This window comes from Alligator mississippiensis, chromosome 15 (genome assembly GCF_030867095.1).
Source record: "Alligator mississippiensis isolate rAllMis1 chromosome 15, rAllMis1, whole genome shotgun sequence".
NCBI classification, from domain to species: Eukaryota; Metazoa; Chordata; order Crocodylia; family Alligatoridae; genus Alligator; species Alligator mississippiensis.
The window spans coordinates 25,282,207-25,303,104 of NC_081838.1; the positions used below are offsets into that span (position 1 = coordinate 25,282,207).

Genomic DNA, 20,898 nt, shown 5'->3' on the forward strand with positions numbered 1-20,898 from the left:
TCTATAGCCCTCAATATGTACCGCCCAGTCATGGGATGAATCCCACCAGGTCTCTGTTAGCCCCACTAAGTCATAGGTGTTTAGTGCAAGCAGGAGCGCTAGTTCATCCTGCTTGTTCCCCATGCTCCTAGCATTAGTATATAGGCACTTGAGCCCTGTGACTGGTGCCTTTGCTGCCCCCCCGCTCCGAGTCCCAAGGGGCCCATTGTTTCTTACCTTCTTGTTTCTTACCTGTTCTGTAGTGCTGGTCTCCCCATGGCTTTCAGGTTCCCAATGCTCTCTTTCTTCAGGCTGGGCTGTCCTTGTGGGTGCCACATGGTTGGGTGGTCCACAACTTCCCCTGCCCTCGTACTCCCCTCCCCCCAACGAGCCTAGTTTAAAGCCCGCCAGAGGAGATCCGCCAACCTAGTAGAAAACACACGTTTACCTTTGGGGGACAGCTGAATACGCGTATTCATTTATACGAATACGCATTAGTGTGGCTACATGTGGGCTAATGTGACTCTAGCTATGTGATCTTAAATGTAATGCTCCTTAATACTCATTAGCACGTCCATGTGTGGACATGCACCTAAATTGCCTTAATTCACCTTAAACAAAGGTGCCTTAAGTTTAGGCTTGTGTAAATCCACATGTGGACACACCCAGAGAGAGGAAAGGGAGAGGCTGAGGGTGAAGGTGCTTGGCTAGTGGTGGCAGAACTGAGCCAAGGACTCTCACAGGGTCTGGTAAGAGACCCAGGATGGCAAGGCTGGAGGCAGCAGTGCCTCAAGGCTATGAGAGAGGACACAGTTGAGTGAGAGGAGGACTGTATCATGGTGCTGAAGTAGCATCAGAAAGCTGGCAAAATGTTCTCAGGACCTGGAGAGGCCCCAGGACTGTAAGGCCCCCTCTACAGACTATGTTCGGTGTGTTGTTGAGCACTGATTGAAGTAGGAGGCTTACTCTGGGGCAAGTGTGTCTAGGAAAAAAGAAAACTATTTGAGCTAAGCAAATCCCTGAGGGTTGTTAACACCTGTGGAATGAAGAGTTTAGAAGTGATCAGGTAGATTATAATGAGCCATGAAGTCAAGTGACTCCTTCACTGCTGTCTGACTAGAAATGCTGCTGCCACTATCTGGCAGTTGGCTTTAATCTTTGGGTGGAGCAGGGATCAAAGAGGGTGTGACTGCACCCAGTACACCCACCCTGGATCCACCCCTCCCAAATGTTATGTGGAAAGGCAAGTGAATCACGAGGAGGCTGCTGACTGACATTCACTTAAATATGTGATGGGACCAGATCCCTAATCCCAACAATAACACCTCTGGCCATGCAAAACATACATGGCACCCTACTTCCGGGTGCAGGGAAAGTGTGGGAACCTGGCTCTCTTTGCACCAGTAAGCACAAACCCAGATGTCGAGAGCAGCTATGCAGTCCTGGGGCTGGGACCGCCTAACAGCTGATTGGCAGTCTTAGCACACTGGCCACACATGCAGTTTGAGGCATGATGGAGACCAGCCACAAAATTACTACACACATTTTTATGGAATCATTTTGTGGCTTATTCCCCCTTTCATTGTGCTGTTCATTAAATGAATGTGTGGCTGGGCCACTGTTTCATGTGTGATTAAATGACTAATTGCTACTTAGGACATGATTCAATGGGTTATGCCTGCCAAGAGCCTGCATCCAGGAAACAGCAATGAACTCATTGAGTTTCCATCAGTAGCTTTTGACACTTCGGATTTTCATGATGCCAAGCTCAGTGTTTCCATCACATGGTTGCGCATACGTGTACAAAGGTGGATTTAGGGGGGGAGGGGGCACTCCCCTTTGGTTCCTGTTCTACCCAAAATAAAAAAAAACAACTTCCTGGGAGAGCCAGTGGAATTTGTATTCAGAGAGCACTGAGTCAATTTGACATCATGGCTCATTATCATCTACCTGATTCATGATTACGTCTCTTCATACCATGGCTGTTAACAACTCTCTCTCCTTTTTAATGGTCTTGATGTTCCACTGGTCAAACTATCCTTTTTTCTGCAATATGCTCTCTGTTAGCCACTCCTGGTAATGTCCTTCTTCTATTTCAGAGCCCTGCAGGCTGGTTTTAGCTCTAGCTAAAAAAACCCTTAACTCAGGTGTGGTAATATTAACTTAGGTGTAGAAATTACTGACAGCAAAGTATTGGAGGCACTGTTAAGACACCCAAGAAGGATAGAATTTTGTTTTACAAAATGTAATAAGAGATGAGCATTTAACTGTATGACTACAGGGCTAGCAAAATATCTTTTGACTATTTTGACCATTTTTCCCTAGTTCCTTGTGTTTGTTAAGCTTAGCCTAGCAAATCACTGAGCATTCCAGTAAAGTTATCTTTAGTTTTGCCTTGATCATAAACTGAGTAATATAGTGCTAGGCCCCTAGCCTATTAGTAAAGCTTCTCATTTTTCTTTAACTGGAGGAAAATTGTGTGTTGTGCTTATATGTTCTGAATCACCGCACCATCTGCACTCCCATTTTCAAAGTCCTAGATCCTCTCACATATGTATACACCTGCAGGAAAGCATATTCAGTTTCTTGGAAGCTTGGGACTGGGAAGATGATGCCCATAGACAGCAGCCAAGGTGTGGCAGCTCACTTGCTGGTCTGTCCTCCCCGCTCCTGCTCATGCAGGTGGCTCTGACTCCACTGTGTTCTCTCCCCAGGTGAGCGAATACACAGTGCCCTGTGAGAAACCTCTGGGTCCAATCCTGCTCATCCGGGTCAGCAAGGAGCCACACTGCTTCTTACCTGAGAATATCTGGTACTGCAACATCATCCGAGTGACATCCCCTGGGGGAGAGACCTACAACTTCCCCTGCTACCAATGGATCGAGGGCTACCGCACATTTGAGCTGCCCGAGGGGACAGGTAGGATACCTGGGCATGTGCCTGGACTCCTGGGTTCCATTCCTGCCACTCACTTCCCAGTGTGAATTTAGGCAAGATGCTTCCCATCCAATGGATCCTGGTGCCAATCGTCCCCACCCAAAGAAACCTGCTGCTCAGTGTATTGAATCCTGGCACCAAGGGGCCCTGGCTGGTAAGGCATCTGCAGCCCTATTCCCCCAACCTGTGGGCCAGGGCTCATGCTCTCTCTCTTCTCTCCAGCTAAAACTCCTGGTGATGACACCCATCCCCTCCTCCAGAAGCATCGTCGAGAGGAAGTGGTGAGGCGGAAGGAGAGATATCAGTGAGTGGCGGGTAAAAGGGGTGGGTTGGGGGATCTTTTTCCCACAAATGAGGGTGGGCAGGAGAAGTGAAGGAAAGGGAGGTGCAGGAGGATTGCAGGACTCCTTGGGATGTCTCTTGGGACTTTTATTCAGAGAAGGATGAGAGGAGCTAAAGCAAGTTCCTCCAACTATACACCTGTTGATTGGGATATTAGCAATGAGGCAACATTACCAAGAGCAGCCACCCACAACAGAGAATACATAGACATATTCACTAGGGCTGTGCCAAGCTTTGGTCCCTGATTCAACTAGGTGGAGATTCGGCTTGATTTGGTGGCCGAATCTCTGAATTCGAATTGAATCAGGAGACCCTTTAATCTTTCCAAACTGAATTGAAACCCTCTGAATTGATTCGGAGAGATTCGGAAAGATTCAGCGATTCGGAAATAGTCACAGCTTTAAATGTTTTTTCTACATACCTCTCGGTAGCAGGCAGCTTGTGAGTGCTGCAATTCTGGGGCAGATGGAGCGTCCCACAGGAGTGTGGGGGGCTCCCCAGCACTCTTTGCAGCAGACCTGGAAGTGGACCAGAAGCACTTCTGGTCCACTTCCAGGTCCACCGGTGAGTGCGCTGGGGCCCCCCCCTTGCCCCCTAGACTCGGTGACTGGTGACTCCTGGGTCTGGGGGGGCACCCAGGGTCCCCCCATGACTGATCACTGAGCTGGGGACTGTGGTGGGGGGGGCCACCAGTGTGCTCCCTGGCAGACCCTGAAGTGGGTCAGAAGTATTTCCAGTCCAATTCCGGGTTCACTGCCGAGCATGCGGGGGGCCCTCCTGCACTCCTGTGGGACGCTTTATCCGCCCCAGCATCACAACATTCATGAGCCGTGCCTGGTACCTCGAGAAAAAACATTTAAAACTGTGTCTGTGTCCGAATCACTGATTCTCTGAATCAGCGTCGAATCTTCAGATTCAAATTTGGCTGAATCAAATCAGGGACAGTGATCAGAATCAATGAATTGAATCACTGTCCCCAATTTGAGCCGAATCTGAATTGAATATGGCCCGTTTCACACACCCCTAATACTCACTACTGAGTGGCATGGTCTCAGGGCTCTCAGAATCTGTCCTCATGGTTTAAAATGAGTCCCAGACTCTCACCCCTATGTCTTTGTGTGGAGGAGTTTTATACCGCTCAAGTTCAAATTTATGTATTTCCATTCCTTTTCTCTGAGAGAATTATCTCTTAGTCAAGGGAGCAGGGAAACCGAGTCATGACTTGTGACCATTGCTCTTTCCTGGGGTTGCCTCATTGGCAGTGTGTATGATCATTGGCCTATGCATTTCTACTTCCTGAAAACTGTTCCTCTCCATCCAGTGTCTCACATGCTAATCGTTGTGATTCAGACTGAGCTGCTTCTGGGATCAGAGTATCTGGGAGGAGGGGAGATGTAGGACACCCGAGGGGAGAAGTAGGACACCCCCAGTGCTGCAACAGGGGTAGGAAGGTGGCGGGGCTCATAACTCCTCAGCACTGGGATTGATGCCCAGCTCTGCCCCAGATTTGAGTGTGACCTAAGGTGAGTCACTGCATTTCTCTGGTCTTGGTGCCCCACCAGATGCTTTGTGCAACTAGGTTGTGAGCCTGAGGCCAGGAACTGTCCCTACATAGCAGGTAGCCAAGTGGGGCCCTGATCTCAGCTGGGGTTCGTGCAGTGCCTGGCACACTATAAAAAAGCTGTATTCCTTCCACCTTTCTTCTTTATGGTGGGATGAGCAGGGCAAGATCTAACAGGGGTGCCCTTTGCATATAAAGGTATATGCAACCTTTGTATGTTCGAGGGAATGCCCCCCAGCAGCTTTTTTGAATTTAGCAGCAACCTCTGTGGATACAGGAAGAATAAACCCCTCCTTTTCCCTGTGCCGGAGAGACAACCCTTTGCCTCAGTGCATGAAGTCCAGGTACACCCCAGTTGAGAACTGCTGGGCCCATCTACATGTTCATTAATGCACAGTAGTTACTGTGCATTTAATTTAGTACTTATGTAATCAAGGACTAAATAAATGTGCAGTAACTAGAGTTACTGTGCAGTAGGGCTGGTAAACACTTTTTTAGTGATGCTACTGTACAGTAGTCTAATAATACTGCACGGAGGCATATTACCATGGTTTGTGCTATGACGTGCTACTGCACAGTGTCTTATATAGACACACCCACTGTTGGACCATAAAAGGAGAAGCCCTGACACATATCATTATGAAATGTGGATAGTTGTTCACAGTGGGCACATCTATACATGAAATTAATTTGATGCAATAAACTCCAGCACAGTGTATGCCAGAGTTTATTGCTCCCAGGTGCAGTGTTTACAAGTGTGCCCAGGACTGCAGCATGTTGACCTGGGGTGGTGCAGCCTCAGCTGGCAGGGGCTCTGGGGGGTCAGCTTGCCAGGCTGGAGCTTCTCTGACCTGGCTCAACGTGCTGTGGAGGGGCTGGCTGGGGTATGAGAGTGCTACAGTGCAGGGCTTTCTGGCAGGCAGCCCTGCACTGGACCAGTCTGAGGCCTTTGTACATGGCATGCTTTTTGCCCTTTTTACTGCTTCAATGGCATGACTGTTTGCAAGAGCAGGTTTTCTGGTTGCTTTAAAAATCTTTCTGGTGCATTAAAGTAAAACTCCTTGGACGTAGTTTAGTTTGGCTTCTTGTGAATTGAAGTGTCACGTCCATGGATTAATTGTGTGCAAACACAAAGGCACTCAAAGACATGCAATGAGCCTCCTTGTCTACCAGATGGCACTGTGACTTTTTAGTAGTTCACCCCTTTGAATTGCTTCTGCTTTTGAATTGTGTCTGCTTTTTTTTTTTCTTGTGCTATTTGCTGGCTCTGTGTTCCCACAGCTGTGTGTCATAGCACAGAGTGGGGGGCCCCAGGCCAGGAGGCCAGTGCTGGATTGTCCCGCTCTCCTGCAGCGCCAGCTGGGCACTGGGCTTAATTTGTTCGAAAATCAAGTGTGTACAAACACTGATGCAATGTTCCAAAATAAACAAGTTTAAACTTTATAAACCTATTTAATTGAATGAGGATTAAACTTTGTGGTGTGTACAGGTGCCCCTGGTGCTCCAGCTAGCCCCGGTCACCATCTACAAGTGCATTGCAGCAGAGTAAATGAATCCACTATAGAATAGTACTTGTGTTGGGCAGTACCGCCCTACAGTGGAGTTAATTAGTTTTTCTGGCCTCAAAGCGCTGCTCAAGTAGACAGTGACACTTTACTACAGAGCTAATTAGACAACTCCACAGTAAGCATCTCATGTAGATGCACCCAGTAAATTACACTTAGCTCCTGATTTCTTTCGTAAAGTCTGCTGAGGTTTTTTCCCCTCCGTGCACTTGCTGCAACACCTCCCAGACAAGAAGATTGTTCTTTATTATTGGTGATGTTTGTATCCAAATTCTGCTTGTCTTTAGGCTGTCATTTCATAGTCACTGCCATGTGGAAATGCCCTCCCCAAGCCTCTGTTTTTAGGAGATGCAAGCGGGGTTGGACAAGGAAGAGGCAGCAGCAGGAGGGGGCACTCCTGCCTGCATTATGCTCCTCTCACATGTTACATATATTATGCAATTAACAGGTAAATTGTGCAACAAATGTAGACCCACCACATATGCAAAGTAAGACTGGCTCCATGTACAAAAGACTTATCTCACAATCCACTGTTTAATTGTACAATAAATTTAGACCAGCCACATGCACAAAGTAATAATCATGCCATGAAAATGTCTGCCCAACTATAAAAAGAGCCAGCCATCTACAAAGGTAGTGCCAGAAAATGTGTAACAGCTTTTTGGATGGTTTCTATACAGTTTTAATTTGGAGGTGTGGCAGGGTCCTTATGTTTCTCTATTTAACCCCCTTCACCCACCACTACTTATAGATGAACCTAATCCAGGCAGGAGAACCCTCTCTGCTTGCAGCCATCTCCTGGTCTGGCTCCACACATGCTTCCTAGAAGCAGAGGCATGCAGGGTATTTTCACCTTACTGTGGGAGTGGTGGCAGCAGCATCTGTGGCCACAATCCACTGGCAAGGGTCTTGCGGCACTCCAGGGTTGAGAGCCACTGCTTTAGAGGACTGTCACGTGCATCTCTGGCTCTCTGTAGACTCGGGCAGCATCGTTACTCCTGCGTTCTGAGCTTCTCCTCCTCCTTTCACATCAACCTTCTTCCCTGCAGCCCCTTCTCTTTGCTGTCCTGACAAGCACCGTACTTGGAATACAATTCCTTTTTGCCATCCAAGGGCATAGGTTAAATGCCCTTCCTCGTTCCTCTCACTAGACAAGTGGCTCTGGCACATTTAGAATAATAGAAAAATCATAGAATCATAGAAAATTAGGTTTGGAAGGAACCTCAGGAGGTCACATCTAGTCCAACCGCCTGCTCCAAGTAGGACCAGCCCCAACTAGATCATCCCAGCCAAGGTTTTGTCTAGCTGGGTATTAAAAACCTCCAAGGATGGAGAGTCTACAATATCTCTGGGTAACCTGTTCCAGTGTTTTACTACCCTCCTTATGAGAAAATTCTTCCCAATATCTAACATAAACTTCCCTTGCTGCAACTTGAGCCCATTGCTCCTTGTTCTGTCACCTGCCCCCACTGAGAACAGTCCAGCTCCATCCTGTCTGGAACCCTGCTTCAGGTAGTTGAGGGCTGCTATTAAATCCCCTCTCAGTCTTCTCTTCTCTGGACTAGACAAGCCCAGTTCCCTCAGTCTTTCCTCATAAATCTTGTGCCCCAGCCCCCAAACCATTTTCACTGCCCTCCACTGGACTCTTTTCAATTTGTCCATATCCTCTCCAGTCTGTCCACATCATTTCAGGGCATTTAAACTGTCTGAAGTATCAGGATCCCAAGGGAACTCCTACAATCCACAGTGTCAAAAATGTTTTGACTTGTGGGTTCTTTGCAACAGAAGAATTGCTCTCTTATTTTTCCATAGTCAAAAAATGAATGAAAGCTAAGAGCTGGGATTTTCTGAGAAACACCTGGAGTCTAATGAGAGCTGTACTCAGTCTAAGAAGTTTGATAACTGTTGAATTAAGGTAGCAGACTGTTAGTACAATGTGCTCTTTGTGCATGGGTTCAAGTCCCATCCTTATCATGCGTTCCTTCTCTCAAGTCCATATGGCGACTGGATTTGATTTACTTGCTTTGTCTATACCAAGGTGGAGGTTCTGTCCTCCAAACATCCCTTGTCTTGCCAAAATAATTTTGGGATCTACCTTTACTGGAAGGCCTTATTGCTCTTTCTGCCTTGCTGAGACTCCAGATGGTATTCAGGAGGTGGTGCCCCTTCCCTTACATGGGCATGGCTGAGGGGACTGGGTGGAAACATCGCATTCTGAGTACCTAGGACAGTTTCTAGGCAGAATTAAGGTTCAGCTTTAATTATTCTTTCCTTTTCCTCCTCGGGCAGGTGGAAGGAGTACAGCCCTGGGATACCATGGTGCGCCAACGTTGACAGTATTGTGACAGCTGAGTTCAATCTCCAATACTCATTTCCCAAGGCTGCTGCTTTCTATGGGCGTGGAGGTGCAGCGTAAGTGGCAGGACGTGGGTGACGTCTTCCAGTTGCCATGCATACCATATTTTCTTGCATACAACACTCACTTTTTCCCCGCATAGCAGTCACTGGGAATTGGCATGATCGTTAAATTTGAAAAATATGGTAAGAGCAGTATCTGCTGCTTACTGGGCAAAAGTGAAAGTAAAATTTGCAAGCATCCATGGAGAGCAATGCATACCATATTTTCTTGCATACAACACTCACTTCTTTTCCGAATACCGGCTGCTGGGAATTGGAGTGCTCATTATATGTGAGAAATATGGTAAGTGGAAGTAAAGTCTTCAAGGATCCAGTGGGGAGAAAAACAATAATCAGGTGCTGACTGGTCACCTTGCTGCTGTTACTTAGTTACTTACACCAAGGAAAGATCTTTTCCCCCCCCCCTGCTTCATTTTGCCTTTCAAAAACAAGGTATGTATCTTATTCCAGGGAATGTTGTGTGGGAGAAAATGCAGTGTATATATCATAGAATCATAGAAAATGAGGGTTGGAAGGGACCTCAGGAGGTCATCTCATCCAACCCACTGCAAGACCAGCCCCAACTAGATCTATTTAGACACATCTCAAAACAACCTCCAAGTATGGAGAGTCCACAACCTCTCTGGGTAACCTGTTCCAGTGTTTTACTACCCTCCTAGTGGGAAAGTTCTTCCTAATATTTAACCTCAACTTCCCTTGCTGCAACTTGAGACTATTGTTCCTCATTCTGTCATCTGCCACCACTGAGAACAGTCTGGCTCTATCCTCTGTTGTACTATCTAGAGTTGAAGCCTGCTATTAAATCCTCTCTCAGTCTTTTCTTCTTCAGACTAAAGCCCAGTTCCTTCAGCCTCTCCTCATAAGTCATGTGCCCCAACCCCCCAACCATTTTTCTTGCCCTCTACTGGACTCTCCAAGTTGTCTAGATCCTTTCTGTGGTGGGGTTCCCAAAAATGTCCACAGGACTCTAGTTGTGGCCTCACCAGTGCTGAATAGAGGGGAAGAACCATTTTCCTCAATCTTCTGGCAATGCCGTCGGGTGGCAGGTAGACAAGCCCTTTGACTATGACTTTCCTGTGCACATGGGTCTTATTCCATGTTAAAGGGCTTTCCCCCCCAAGATCCTCTAAATTATATCCCCTTCTAAGCCCCTCAAACAAGTGACTTTGAGTAAGAGATGATGGAAATTATTGTATCAAACTTTCTCCCATGAAAAGAGTGGATTTGCCAAAAAAATAAAGGTTTTGCTGTAGTTAGAGAGGCTCATATGAGCCTAGCTAATTCACCAGCTAGCTGGAGATAGAGCTAAAGAAGATTTATGGGAAAAGACAGAATCGATGGGAGATTGTGGGGATGGATGAACAGATGATGCGTGTATTGACATAGTGTCACAGGGGTTCTGAACTGGTGTCCTGTTCTACAGGGCATTCGAGTCCAAGTTGAAGGGCTACCTGGACTGTCCGTACTCTTGGAAGAAGCTAGAGGACATCCAGAAGATTTTCAGTTTCTATCAGAACAACGTCTCTGGTAGGTGCCACCCCACAGACCCCAGTGGGTGGCTGAGAGCCATGCCCAGAGCAAGGTCCCCACAGCTGTGCAGGGAGGGTCTCCTGGGAAATCTTTGACCATCCACTTCTTTCAGTTCTTACTGCCAGGGACCTGGGCCTTTTGCTTATCTCACTGCAGCCCTCCATGTACCTTGTTCACCATGCTAGCTTCAGCCTGGGCTTATTTTCAGGACTGCAGCTTGAGGCTGGGTGGCCATTGATGCATGGTACCAGTGTTAAAAGGGAGGGAGAAGTGAGCTGAATCATCACCTTCCCTCTGGTCTAACCCACTAGACCAGTGGTAGGCAAATGCTGGCATGGGTGCCAGAGTGTGGCACATGATGGCATTTTGCTTGCATGCACACCTTAGGGCAGATGGCGGGGAAGGGGCTGAGGCTGAGCTGCCACAATATGAATCAGGCCCTACTCAGCTCCCCTGCTGTCTGCCTTTGGCACACCATCTTACAAATTGAGATTGTGGGATTTTTGGGTACTTTGCTCAAAAACATTGCTGACCCTGCACTAGACCTCACACCCTTCCCAGCACCAGGGATAGAAGCCAGGAGTCCTGCAGTCTCCTCTAAGCTCCAAGATTTTCTACTGTGCTAGAGCAATGGGTTGTTACTTAAAGATTGTCATGTGTCTGTGTCCGCAGAGTATGTGGCCAAGCACTGGAAGGAAGATGCTTTCTTTGGGTACCAGTTTCTGAATGGGGTGAACCCCATAGTGATCCAGAAATGTACAAAACTCCCAGAGAACTTCCCAGTGACCCAGGAGATGGTGGCCATATCCCTGGGGAAGGCCACAAACCTCTCCAAGGAACTTCAGGTAAAAGAGGACCTTCTGCCACTCAACTCCTGGCTGGTACTCCACTCACTTCTGAGGAAGATTGCCCTTTGAGAAGAGGACCCTTCCCAGCCTCACCTTTCTGCTTATGCTTGGCTGCTTCTGGGGATGGCAGCCTGCCTGCACTGCTGATCCTGTCCTACTGACCTTAATGCTTCTTGGTGAGACCTTGGCCTTTTGCACCCTACCCTAAATTATTTGGAGTACAGCTGTGGTCTAAGTGTTCTCCACCAGGCCCCACACCAAGAAGTGGCTACACCTCAGTGATGGGTGAGGGAACCCTACCTAAGAAGTGGCTATTTCTCAGCACTAAGTGAAGGATGTCAGAATAAACACATACCCGGTATTTACTCATGACCACATGTACCTCCCTCCACAAAATTATCCCTCCAAAAGTGTGTGCATGAAGGGGTGTCTTATAAGACACATTGTGCTCTTCATGCATGGATTCAAGTCCCATCCTTGTCATGTCTTCCTCCTTGAAAATCCATATGGCGGCCGGATTTGATTTGCTTGGTTTGTCTATGCCAAGGTGGAGGTTTTGTCCCTGCAAGCCTGGGTTCAAGTCCCATCTTCTCTTTTAAGACAGAATCATAGAAAATTAGGGTTGGAAGGGACCTCAGGAGGTCACATCTAGTCCAACCCCCTGCTCAAAGTAGGACCAGCCCCAACTAGATCATCCCAGCCAAGGCTTTGTCTTGCTGGGTCTTAAAAACCTCCAAGGATAGAGATGATTTTTCTTCACTGGAATAGAAGCATGGAGATGCTCTGTTCTAATGGTTGCCCAAATGGCTCCCATGTTTCTCCAGTCCTGCAGGTAGAAGGGCCAAAGCCAATGATAATCCTTTCACAGCTGCTAAGTCAGTTGTAGTAGCTATTGGCTGAGTCCTGTAGCTTGTGCCTGAAGCAGCAAATGAGCTGGCTCAGGGCATGTCCATAGTGTCTTGATGTGGCTTGTGGTGTGGAAACAACTTATACAAAGAACTACTTACAGTAAAGACCTAACAGTCCTGACACTGCCCTGGCAAAGGTCTGGGGCCCTGCTACCTCACCCATGCTGTCTCCTGGGATAGAATGCTTCCTAGACACTGTGTTTCCAGGAGGACTTTCTCTATGTCACACAAGCGGCTATGACCCTGGAAAAATCTTCCCCCCAACCCCCTCTACATTCTGCCTTGAAAAACAAAGCACGAGTTTTATAAGAGGTGTGTGGTCGGCAAGAAAATATGGTGAAGCCACAAATACATTAATTTTTATGACTGCTTGAACAGCTGCCCTGACTCCAGCAGCAGCTTCATTTCCAAATGACATGAAGGAGTCCTGTTTAAACAGCCACCATGTCCTCAGCTCCATCTCAGCACCAGGAATGGGATCCCTGGATAAACACCTGTCCACTCCCTAGAGGTTGCTTCCTCTCAGCATTGGGCCAGGATTTCCAGAAGTAGCTGCACCACAGCTCTGGGGAGGGGTCCCTAAGCCAGATTTAGCCAACCAAGGGAAAAAATCTGATCTGCAGCTGGTCACTTAGCCCCACCTAGCCCAGGCATGGGGGGGCAGCTCAGGCTGTGGTGCAAGTGACTGGTCCTGCCACTCCTGGGCATATGGTGGTGTGGGGAGTGGGGGCATGGCGGCCAGACACAACTTCCCTGCTGCCCCTGTGGTGGCAGGACATTTTACCCAGCTGCCACTGCCGGTTTTCTGTACACCCACTGCCAAGAGTGCTGAAGGGAACAGGCAGGTGGGGTCTCCATGGACTCCCTCGGGATCCCTATTGACAGGGTGTGCTGAGCCAGACAGGTGGGATGGGGCTGCGGGTGGGTGGGAAGTGGCATTTGGCAGCAGGACAGGAAGGTGGGGCCAGGATCACAGATGGTGACAGAGGAGGTCTGGGGCTCAGGGCAGATCTGCGATCTGCTCCCCACATGTCCCTGCTTGTGGAACTGGCACCTACCACAGGGATGTGCTCTGCACTGGGTTATGGCTTTGCCCTGGGCCCCAGCCCCATGCTGTCACTGCCCTCTGATCTGGGCCCTGCCCACTTGTCCTGCTTCTGGCCCATGGCTCCATCCCAACCACCCAGCCAAGGGTGCCCTGCCTGCAAGGGGTCCCAGCTGGTCTCCAGGGAGATCCTGCCTGCCCACCTGCTCTGTCCACTGCCCCTGCTGGTGGGTGCGAGGTGGACAGGTTGCATAGGATCAATTATCCCCCCCCCAGCCCATGACAGCTCATCAAAACTTACGTGGCCCTCCAGCCCCCAAAATTGCCCATCTCTGCCCTACGCAATGCTGTGTACTGCTGAGATCCTGTTGTGAGGAACCTCATGGTGCAGATGGGTGAGGCACTGACTTTGCCTTTCTCTGCTTTTCAGAATGGGACCATTTACCTTGCCAACTACAAGATCTTGGAGGGCATCAGTGCCACTAAAGTGAATGAACAGCAGCAGTACATCGCCGCACCTTTGTGCCTGCTACACCAGAAACCAAGTGGGGAGGTCATTCCCTTAGCCATCCAGGTGATGAGTTTTTCTGTGCTCCGTTGTGCACATGAACCTCCATCCTTGAGCCTCCCCACTTGGACAAGTCTCCAAGGAATTTTCTATGATTCTATTCAGTAGAAAGGGCGGGAGGGGGGAACCCAAAAAGCCCAGAACCTGAAAAGCTCCTAGTAGTTATGCCTGTGTCATCTCCAACCAGAGGCTGTCCGATCTCTTCTTGAACACCTCCAGTGATGGAGACTCCACACCGTTCCTAAGCAGTCTATTCCATGGCTTCAGTGCTTTAACAGTGAAGAAGTTTTTCCTGATATACAACTTACACATACTTTGCTGAATATGAAGGAGGGATTTAGGCTTGAGCAACCCATTGGCCTGACCTGGGGGATGTATGTGGCTGTAGGTCTAATGTAGGATTAGGGGCAGGAGAACAGGCCAGATGGATCCATGGGTCCAAGCCAGAATAGAAGAGAGGGACACTGGGCTGCATGGCCGTGTAGGTTGGATCCAGGATTTGGGAAGGGGAAGAAGACACACCAGGCCTTTTGGCCTAACCAGAAGCAGAAGTTTTCACCACTTTTAAAGCTAGCTGCAAGGACAGGCTCATTTTCATGGTGATTCCCATGATCCATCAGGGTGCAATGTCCTTCTTGGTTCGAGGGATCTGGGCACAGCAGCAAACTTCTCTTCTCTACCTTCCCCCTACATCCAGCTAAGCCAACACCCAGGCCCCGACAGCCCCATCTTCCTGCCCAGTGACCCCGAGTGGCTCTGGACTCTGGCCAAGACCTGGGTGAGAAACGCTGAGTTCCATGTCCATGAAGGCGTGACCCACCTCCTCTGTGGCCACTTCATCCCTGAAGTCTTTGCTGTGGCTACGCTGCGACTTCTGCCCATGTGCCATCCACTGTACAAGGTGAGGTCTAGGCATGGGAGAGGCCAGCAATCCTGGGTCCTCCTGGGGCATCTGTGGGCTGCCTCCAGGTGGGGGTCATTCTCTGCTAGGCACTTTGCCTAGATGGGGATGCTCCCTGACATGGGGCATTTCAGCCCAGCCCTGGAGGTGGATGTTCAGCATGTGGACTAAGCATGGCCAACCGTGTGTGTTCCCTGCATGCTGTGTCCCAGATGTGGGTTGTCTCCAGATGTGCTCATTGAGGGAGGAGAGGGACAGGTGTCCCAGTTGTATCTAAATGTGAAGGAATATCTCAGATGTACACACCTATGCTCATCCTTCCAATGTCCCCATAAGTGTGAGTGTCTCCAAGGGTCTCATGTACCTATCCACGTATGTCCACATGGGGCTTGCCCTGAGGACTCAGCTGTATATACATGTGTGTGTTCCAGATGTACTCAGCTCAACACAGCTTTGTGAGTGTTAGAGATTTCCGGGTGTGTGTGTGTACACATGTGTGCACATGTGTTTGTGTTAGAGAGAGTGGGGGGAGAAAGAGAAAGAATTCCAGAAGTGTCAGCTGTTCACATGTATCCATGAATCAGAGAGGATGGTCCATGCTCTCCACCTAGTCATTATGGCAGGGAGAAAGGATCATTTCCTTTGCCCCACAGCCTTCCCCTCTCACCTTCTTTCTTCCAGCTCCTGACCCCTCACATGCGCTACAGCATCCATATTACCATCCAGGCCAGGACCCTTCTCCTCAGCCCAAGAGGTGTGTTTGATCTGGTAAGAAGGGACCCTTCGACCATTGTCCCAATGTCTCTGTTTGTAGGTTTCAATGCTCCTCTCCTCATTAACACATGGAGGAACTGAGGCACAGAAAGGGAAAGTGACTTCCCCAAGGTCACCTAGCCAGCTAGTGGCAAAGCTGGGTAGAAAATTCAGGTGTCCTGCTTGCTTATAGTCCAGTGGGCTCTCCACTAACTTGACTAGACAGAGGAGGAAATAACTAACTCTGTTTTAATTCAGAGTTAATTAAAACCCATCCCAAACTCCACCCATAGAGCCTCGCTATCATTCAGTAGCTCCACTCTGCAGCTTTGCTCCCAACGGAGAGGCAGACCGCTCAGCTGATCATGTGCAAGGAAGATTTGCCTCTTCAAAGTGGGCTTGTGTTGCCTGAAAAGCAAGTGAATCACCTTATGCGAATGGCCCAAACCGTGTGAACGGGCCTGGCTGGAAGGCTCGTGGCATTTGGATAGAAAATTTACATTGAAAAAGTTATCTACGTTTTTGAATGAAAAAGACCTGCTCTTGGCAACCTTCTGGCATTTCTTCAGGGCAGTTTTTTGGGGGTTAATTTTTATCTGCTCTATTCTTTCCTTATTTCCCTGCCACTTTTTTCTCCTGCAGCTTCAGCTCATTTCCTCTTCCTTTTTGCTGATTCTCAGTAGTGTGATTCAGATGGGGCAACCAGGGCAGCAACTCCAGGTGCCAGCTTAGAGAAAGGTGGAAAAGCCACGGCTGCTACTGTGGCCACATTGACAGCACTTGCCAATCAGGAGTTACCATTGACCCAAGTGCCCCACTGCCCCGTTACATCTCTGCTGATTTTTGTTTTTCATTTTCTCCTTTTTCATGTTCCTCCCAGGATTTTGTTCTACTTTCTTGGCTTTTTTGTTTTGTTTATCATTTTAATAGTTCTTCCTTATTCATGTTAGGGGTCAACTGGGATATGGGCAGTCATGGCTTGACAGTAGAGCTTCATGTGTTCTGTTGAGTAACCTCAGGGATACTGAAGGATCAGGTGCTTCTTATATCCAGGCACCTACCCCCATGCGCTAAACTAGGGGTACTTAGGCCATTGCAGTGAGGCCAACTCCAATAATCAGGACCACTTGGAGGCTAAATCCTGCCTGCTTCCTGCCCCACATCTCTTTCTTTTCCCTGTCACTTTCTTCCTCACCTCCCCTTCCCCCTCCCCAGTTTCCCCCTTTCTCTTTGGACTTTTTACATTTATGCCATGTTTTTCTTCATGAATACCATACCATTAACAGGGCGTGCCTACACTTGCTTTTACGCACTGCTAAACTTAATGCACGTTATCCTAATGCACATTAAGGCAATTTAGGTGCATGCACTATTAACCTTTAAGCAAGTGTGCGAACTGACTTGGGACTATAGTCCTAAGTCAATCGACACACACTGCGTTAATGCACGTTAGCACGTCTATGCCTTCACTAATATGATTTAGCTATTTGAGCATTAATTTAATCCCTGCTTTATGCAGGTATCAAATTTAGGCATGAATAACTTTAAATTGCCATTTTTAAGGTACATTGTGTGTGCATGTGTAGACATGAGCTTTTAATGCAATTTAAATTGGGCTAATGTGCATTAAACTTTCAACACTTTGCTCTCCCCACACCCCACCATCACCCAACCCTTCTCCCTCAGAGATAGGGCAATGACGACCTGACTTTTGGGGGCATGTGCTCTGTTTCACAGGCCATAGCAACAGGGCGTGTGGGGCTGGTCGAGGTCTTGAGTAAGGCTCTGAAGAGTATTTCTTACACCACGCTGTGCCTCCCTGATAACCTTAAGGCCCGTGGGGTTGAGAACCTCAAGAACTACTATTTCAGAGATGATGCACTGAAGATCTGGGAGGCTGTGGAGAGGTGAGAGAAGGAGGGAGGGCTGTGTATGTGGAGGGGAAAGGGGATAGATAGGGCTGTCAGTGCTGGGGTAGGGGACATCAGGCATTCAGTGGATTATTCCACCCCCCCCTGCCCCACCCCATGAGCCTTGGGGTCCTGACTGACCCAGCCCCTTGTTTCTCCCCAGCTTTGTCTCTGGTATCATTGGATACTACTACCCTAGTGACACGCTGGTGCAGGAAGACCATGAGCTACAGGCCTGGGTTGGTGAGGTCTTCACTAAAGGCTTCCTGGGCAGACAGTCCTCAGGTAAGAAATAGAGGCAGGTCCTCACACATGGCAAGTGACCTTGAGTGCTGCCTTCAGGGTCCCACCAGCAAGGCAGAGCTGAGCCCCCTGCCCCAGAACCAGGACTCTAGATGCAGTCTCAGATGACTAGGCATTTGGGGACGTGCAGGCCAGAAGGTGTATGTAACCCCAGCGACAAAACTTTCAGGATCATAGGCTGGAAACAGATGTTGTCTTTGTGTCACTGTAACAATTTTTTATGGCAACACAAAGCAAAAGCAAAGAGATGTCTGTGCCCTTTGTCATGTCATGAATACCTTTGTTTGTGGCCAGGACAAAAAGTAGCAATAATATGTGCTGCTTTCACATTTATTTGCTTTATGGCAGGAGAGTGTGGGCAGCCTGGAGCATCCCACACTATCCAGCTGGCCCAGGAAGGTGTTCCTGAGTCTTGAGGAGCCCAGTCCTGTGTGCCCTGAGAAGTCCCAGGCAGAATCAGGTCTAGGAGAACCTACCTAGCTTTCTCCACTACAGAGACATGCCCCAAAGATTCCCAGATATGACTGGTACACCCAGGGTGGCTCTTGGGGCTTTTATTTTACTTAGAGAAATATAAGAGAAGCTAAAGCATGTGTCTCCAAACTATTGACTGGTTAGTTGGGATATTGTCAATTATGCAACTTGACCTAGAGCAGCTCCATCCAGCAGAAAATACACAGACATAGTTTCATAGTTGCTAGGGGCTGGAAGGGACCTTACAGATCATTGAGTCCAGCCCCACAATCCACCATCTCTCATACACTCATCATTATGATTCAGACTGACCTGCTCCTGGGATCAGAGTGCCTGTAAGTAGGAATATAGGGACACACACTGCAGAGCAACAAGGAGTGTCCCAGACTCCCCAACAGGACAATAGGCAACATGTGTGTTGCCTAGTGAAGGGGATCAGCTGTGGTGGAACACATCCTGGCACCCCCTGAAGTGATCCTAGTGACTCCAGGGTAACACTGGCAACCCCACTTATTTTAGTGATTTTGCTGTCACTCCGTCATAATATCTGTGTGCAAATATGAGCGACTCCCTCCTTGATTATGGTGTGTGGGAAAGGTGGCAGGGTAGGGGAGCACTTCTGGTGGGAAAGGTTGCAAGAGGAGTGGGAAGATGGAGAGGGCTTGATGGCATGGAGGGGGGCCTCCTCCTGGTGGGAGTGTTTCCTGAACAGACTGGTGGAAGGGGAGCTCCTCTGTGTCCAACCCTAAACCTGTTTTCCTGGCAGGCATCCCCTCCTCCCTGAAGACAAAGGCAGAGTTGACCAAGTTCATGACCATGGTCATCTACACTTGCTCTGCCTACCATGCCGCAGTCAACAGTGGGCAGGTGAGTGAGGTCAGCCATGTGCTGAGCAAGAGGCTGGGGTGGGGACTGTGCTCTTCACTCTTCCTTCCCTTTCTAGTTGTCTCCTGCTCCTTCCACTGCATCACCAGCCCCATTGTGCAAGTCCAGTGTCTTGGTGCAGTGCTGCGTTGGGTTTTAGCATTGGGGTTGGGATCTGAAAGGTGTGGTGCTGGGAGGGGCAGTTTTATGCTGGCACAACATGTGCAACACCCAACCTGATACAGCCAGAGGTTGAGGAGGCAGGATTCCTGGGTTCTATTCGACCTCCTGGAGCCTAGCGTTTAGAGCAGAGCCTGGGGTCTTGGATTACAGATCTAGATAAAGAAAGCAAGACAGTATGCATTTGCAAGGGAAATTCCCCTTTTCTTTTAGATTTCTTTAGCCCCAGCCAAGATCTAGGCCCCGCACTACACCTGATCCAACACATCCTGCCTGAGATCAGATCCCAGTATATGCAGACACTGAAAGGTACCTTCCCCCATTTCAGAGGTCTCACAATTTAAATCAGCAAAGCCCATGGCAGGGAAATATATTAGCTCCCATTTCACAGACCAGGAAAACTCAGTTACAGACAGAGGGAAGGAAAGATAATGAAGAGGACAGTGCGGGATCTGAGAGAAGGAAGGTCTCCCTAAGTCCGAGTCTCCCAGGAGGAATCCTTTATGATGCCTAATAGATCAGGGGTGAAGCAGGTGGCAAGAAGAGGGCTTCCAGGGGCAGGAGAGAGGTGACCTTGGTTCATAGCTGTCTCCTAGGACTCCTGAATCCTCCCTTGCCAGCTTGCTGGTGGGGTGAGGGGGTGGGGGTATAACCTCCTGGCCTTCTCTCTCCGGCACTGCAGTTTGAAATGGGTACTTTCATGCCCAACTTCCCATCCACCATGAGGAAGCCACCACCTCGGACCAAAGACCCAGTGACCCTGCAGGAGTTTCTGGACACCATTCCGGCAATGAACAGCACCAGCCTTGTCCTGTCTGTTCTGTGGGTCCTGCGCAATGAGAACCTGGATATGGTGAGATCTGGGATCATGGGACTGGGTCACCAACAGGAGGGCCAGAGATTTCTGGCCCTCAATCCCACAGTGCTGTGTTGGGGGCAGGGGAGAGGAAATTCCTTCTGCAATTCATTTCAGAGGCCATCCAGACATAAAGAGTAGCTCAAATCTCTAGCTGGTATCAAGGATCAAGGGCCAGCTGATGTGACTTAGGCACCATTCTTCTGGAGTCAGTGGAGCCAAGTTTCCAGCAGGTGTAAATCTATCGATCTTGATGAGAATGCCCTCCTTGAGCTAACCCCATGCTCAGTGAGTCTGCCGCCTCTGCCTTCATTTACTGGTTGTCCCATTACCTTCCAGAGATCCCTGGGCACATACCCCGATGAGCACTTCACAGAGCAGGAGCCGAAGCGGCTGATCACGGAGTTCCAGTGGCGCTTGGCCAAACTTTCTCAGGAGATTGGAGAGAGGAACAAGGGCCTGGATCTTCCATACACATACCTGGACCCGCCCAATATCGAGAACAGTGCTGCCGTCTGACCCCTCCATATGCTGTTGCTGCTGTTCCCCCATGGCTGACTGTCAGGGTTGCTTCCCTGCAAAGTACTCCCCACACTCCAGGGCAAACACTTGGATGAGTCCTATGCTTCCTCCCCACCTTGTTCTCTCACCTTTTTCATCAGTTCTACATACTGCCCTGCCCCAGACCATGCAAGTGGTCTTGCTTTGTCTGCTCTGTTATTTTTCCCCAGGGTGACTTGGTTTCTGTTGCAGATTCCTCATCCTCTGATGTATTCTCCTAGGAGGTCTGTAGTCAGGAGAGCCCAGCTGATATGTGCAGAACCAACCTCTGGCCTAAGGCAACTTACCACAGGGGTATAGGTGGTTGGGTGGAGCAGGGGGGCGTAGAACTTGATTTCTTTTTTCATTGGAGTCACTAAGGGTGCATACACACATACTAAGTTGACTTAAAATAA

General features: G+C 49.0%; 1 protein-coding gene across 1 annotated transcript in view; it reads left to right on the top strand.

The window, feature by feature from the left end:
- ALOXE3 (arachidonate lipoxygenase 3) overlaps positions 1-20,461 on the top strand; it is a 40,006-nt gene extending 19,545 nt beyond the window's left edge. Inside the window, exons 2-14 of the mRNA XM_006272396.2 lie at positions 2,694-2,898; positions 3,139-3,220; positions 8,674-8,796; positions 10,226-10,329; positions 11,005-11,177; positions 13,564-13,707; positions 14,399-14,602; positions 15,284-15,370; positions 17,093-17,262; positions 17,429-17,550; positions 18,809-18,909; positions 19,769-19,939; positions 20,282-20,461. Coding sequence (XP_006272458.1) covers positions 2,694-2,898; positions 3,139-3,220; positions 8,674-8,796; positions 10,226-10,329; positions 11,005-11,177; positions 13,564-13,707; positions 14,399-14,602; positions 15,284-15,370; positions 17,093-17,262; positions 17,429-17,550; positions 18,809-18,909; positions 19,769-19,939; positions 20,282-20,461 — 1,866 coding nt within the window. The remainder of the gene's footprint in view (positions 1-2,693; positions 2,899-3,138; positions 3,221-8,673; positions 8,797-10,225; positions 10,330-11,004; positions 11,178-13,563; positions 13,708-14,398; positions 14,603-15,283; positions 15,371-17,092; positions 17,263-17,428; positions 17,551-18,808; positions 18,910-19,768; positions 19,940-20,281) is intronic.
- The last annotated feature ends 437 nt before the right edge of the window (positions 20,462-20,898 follow it).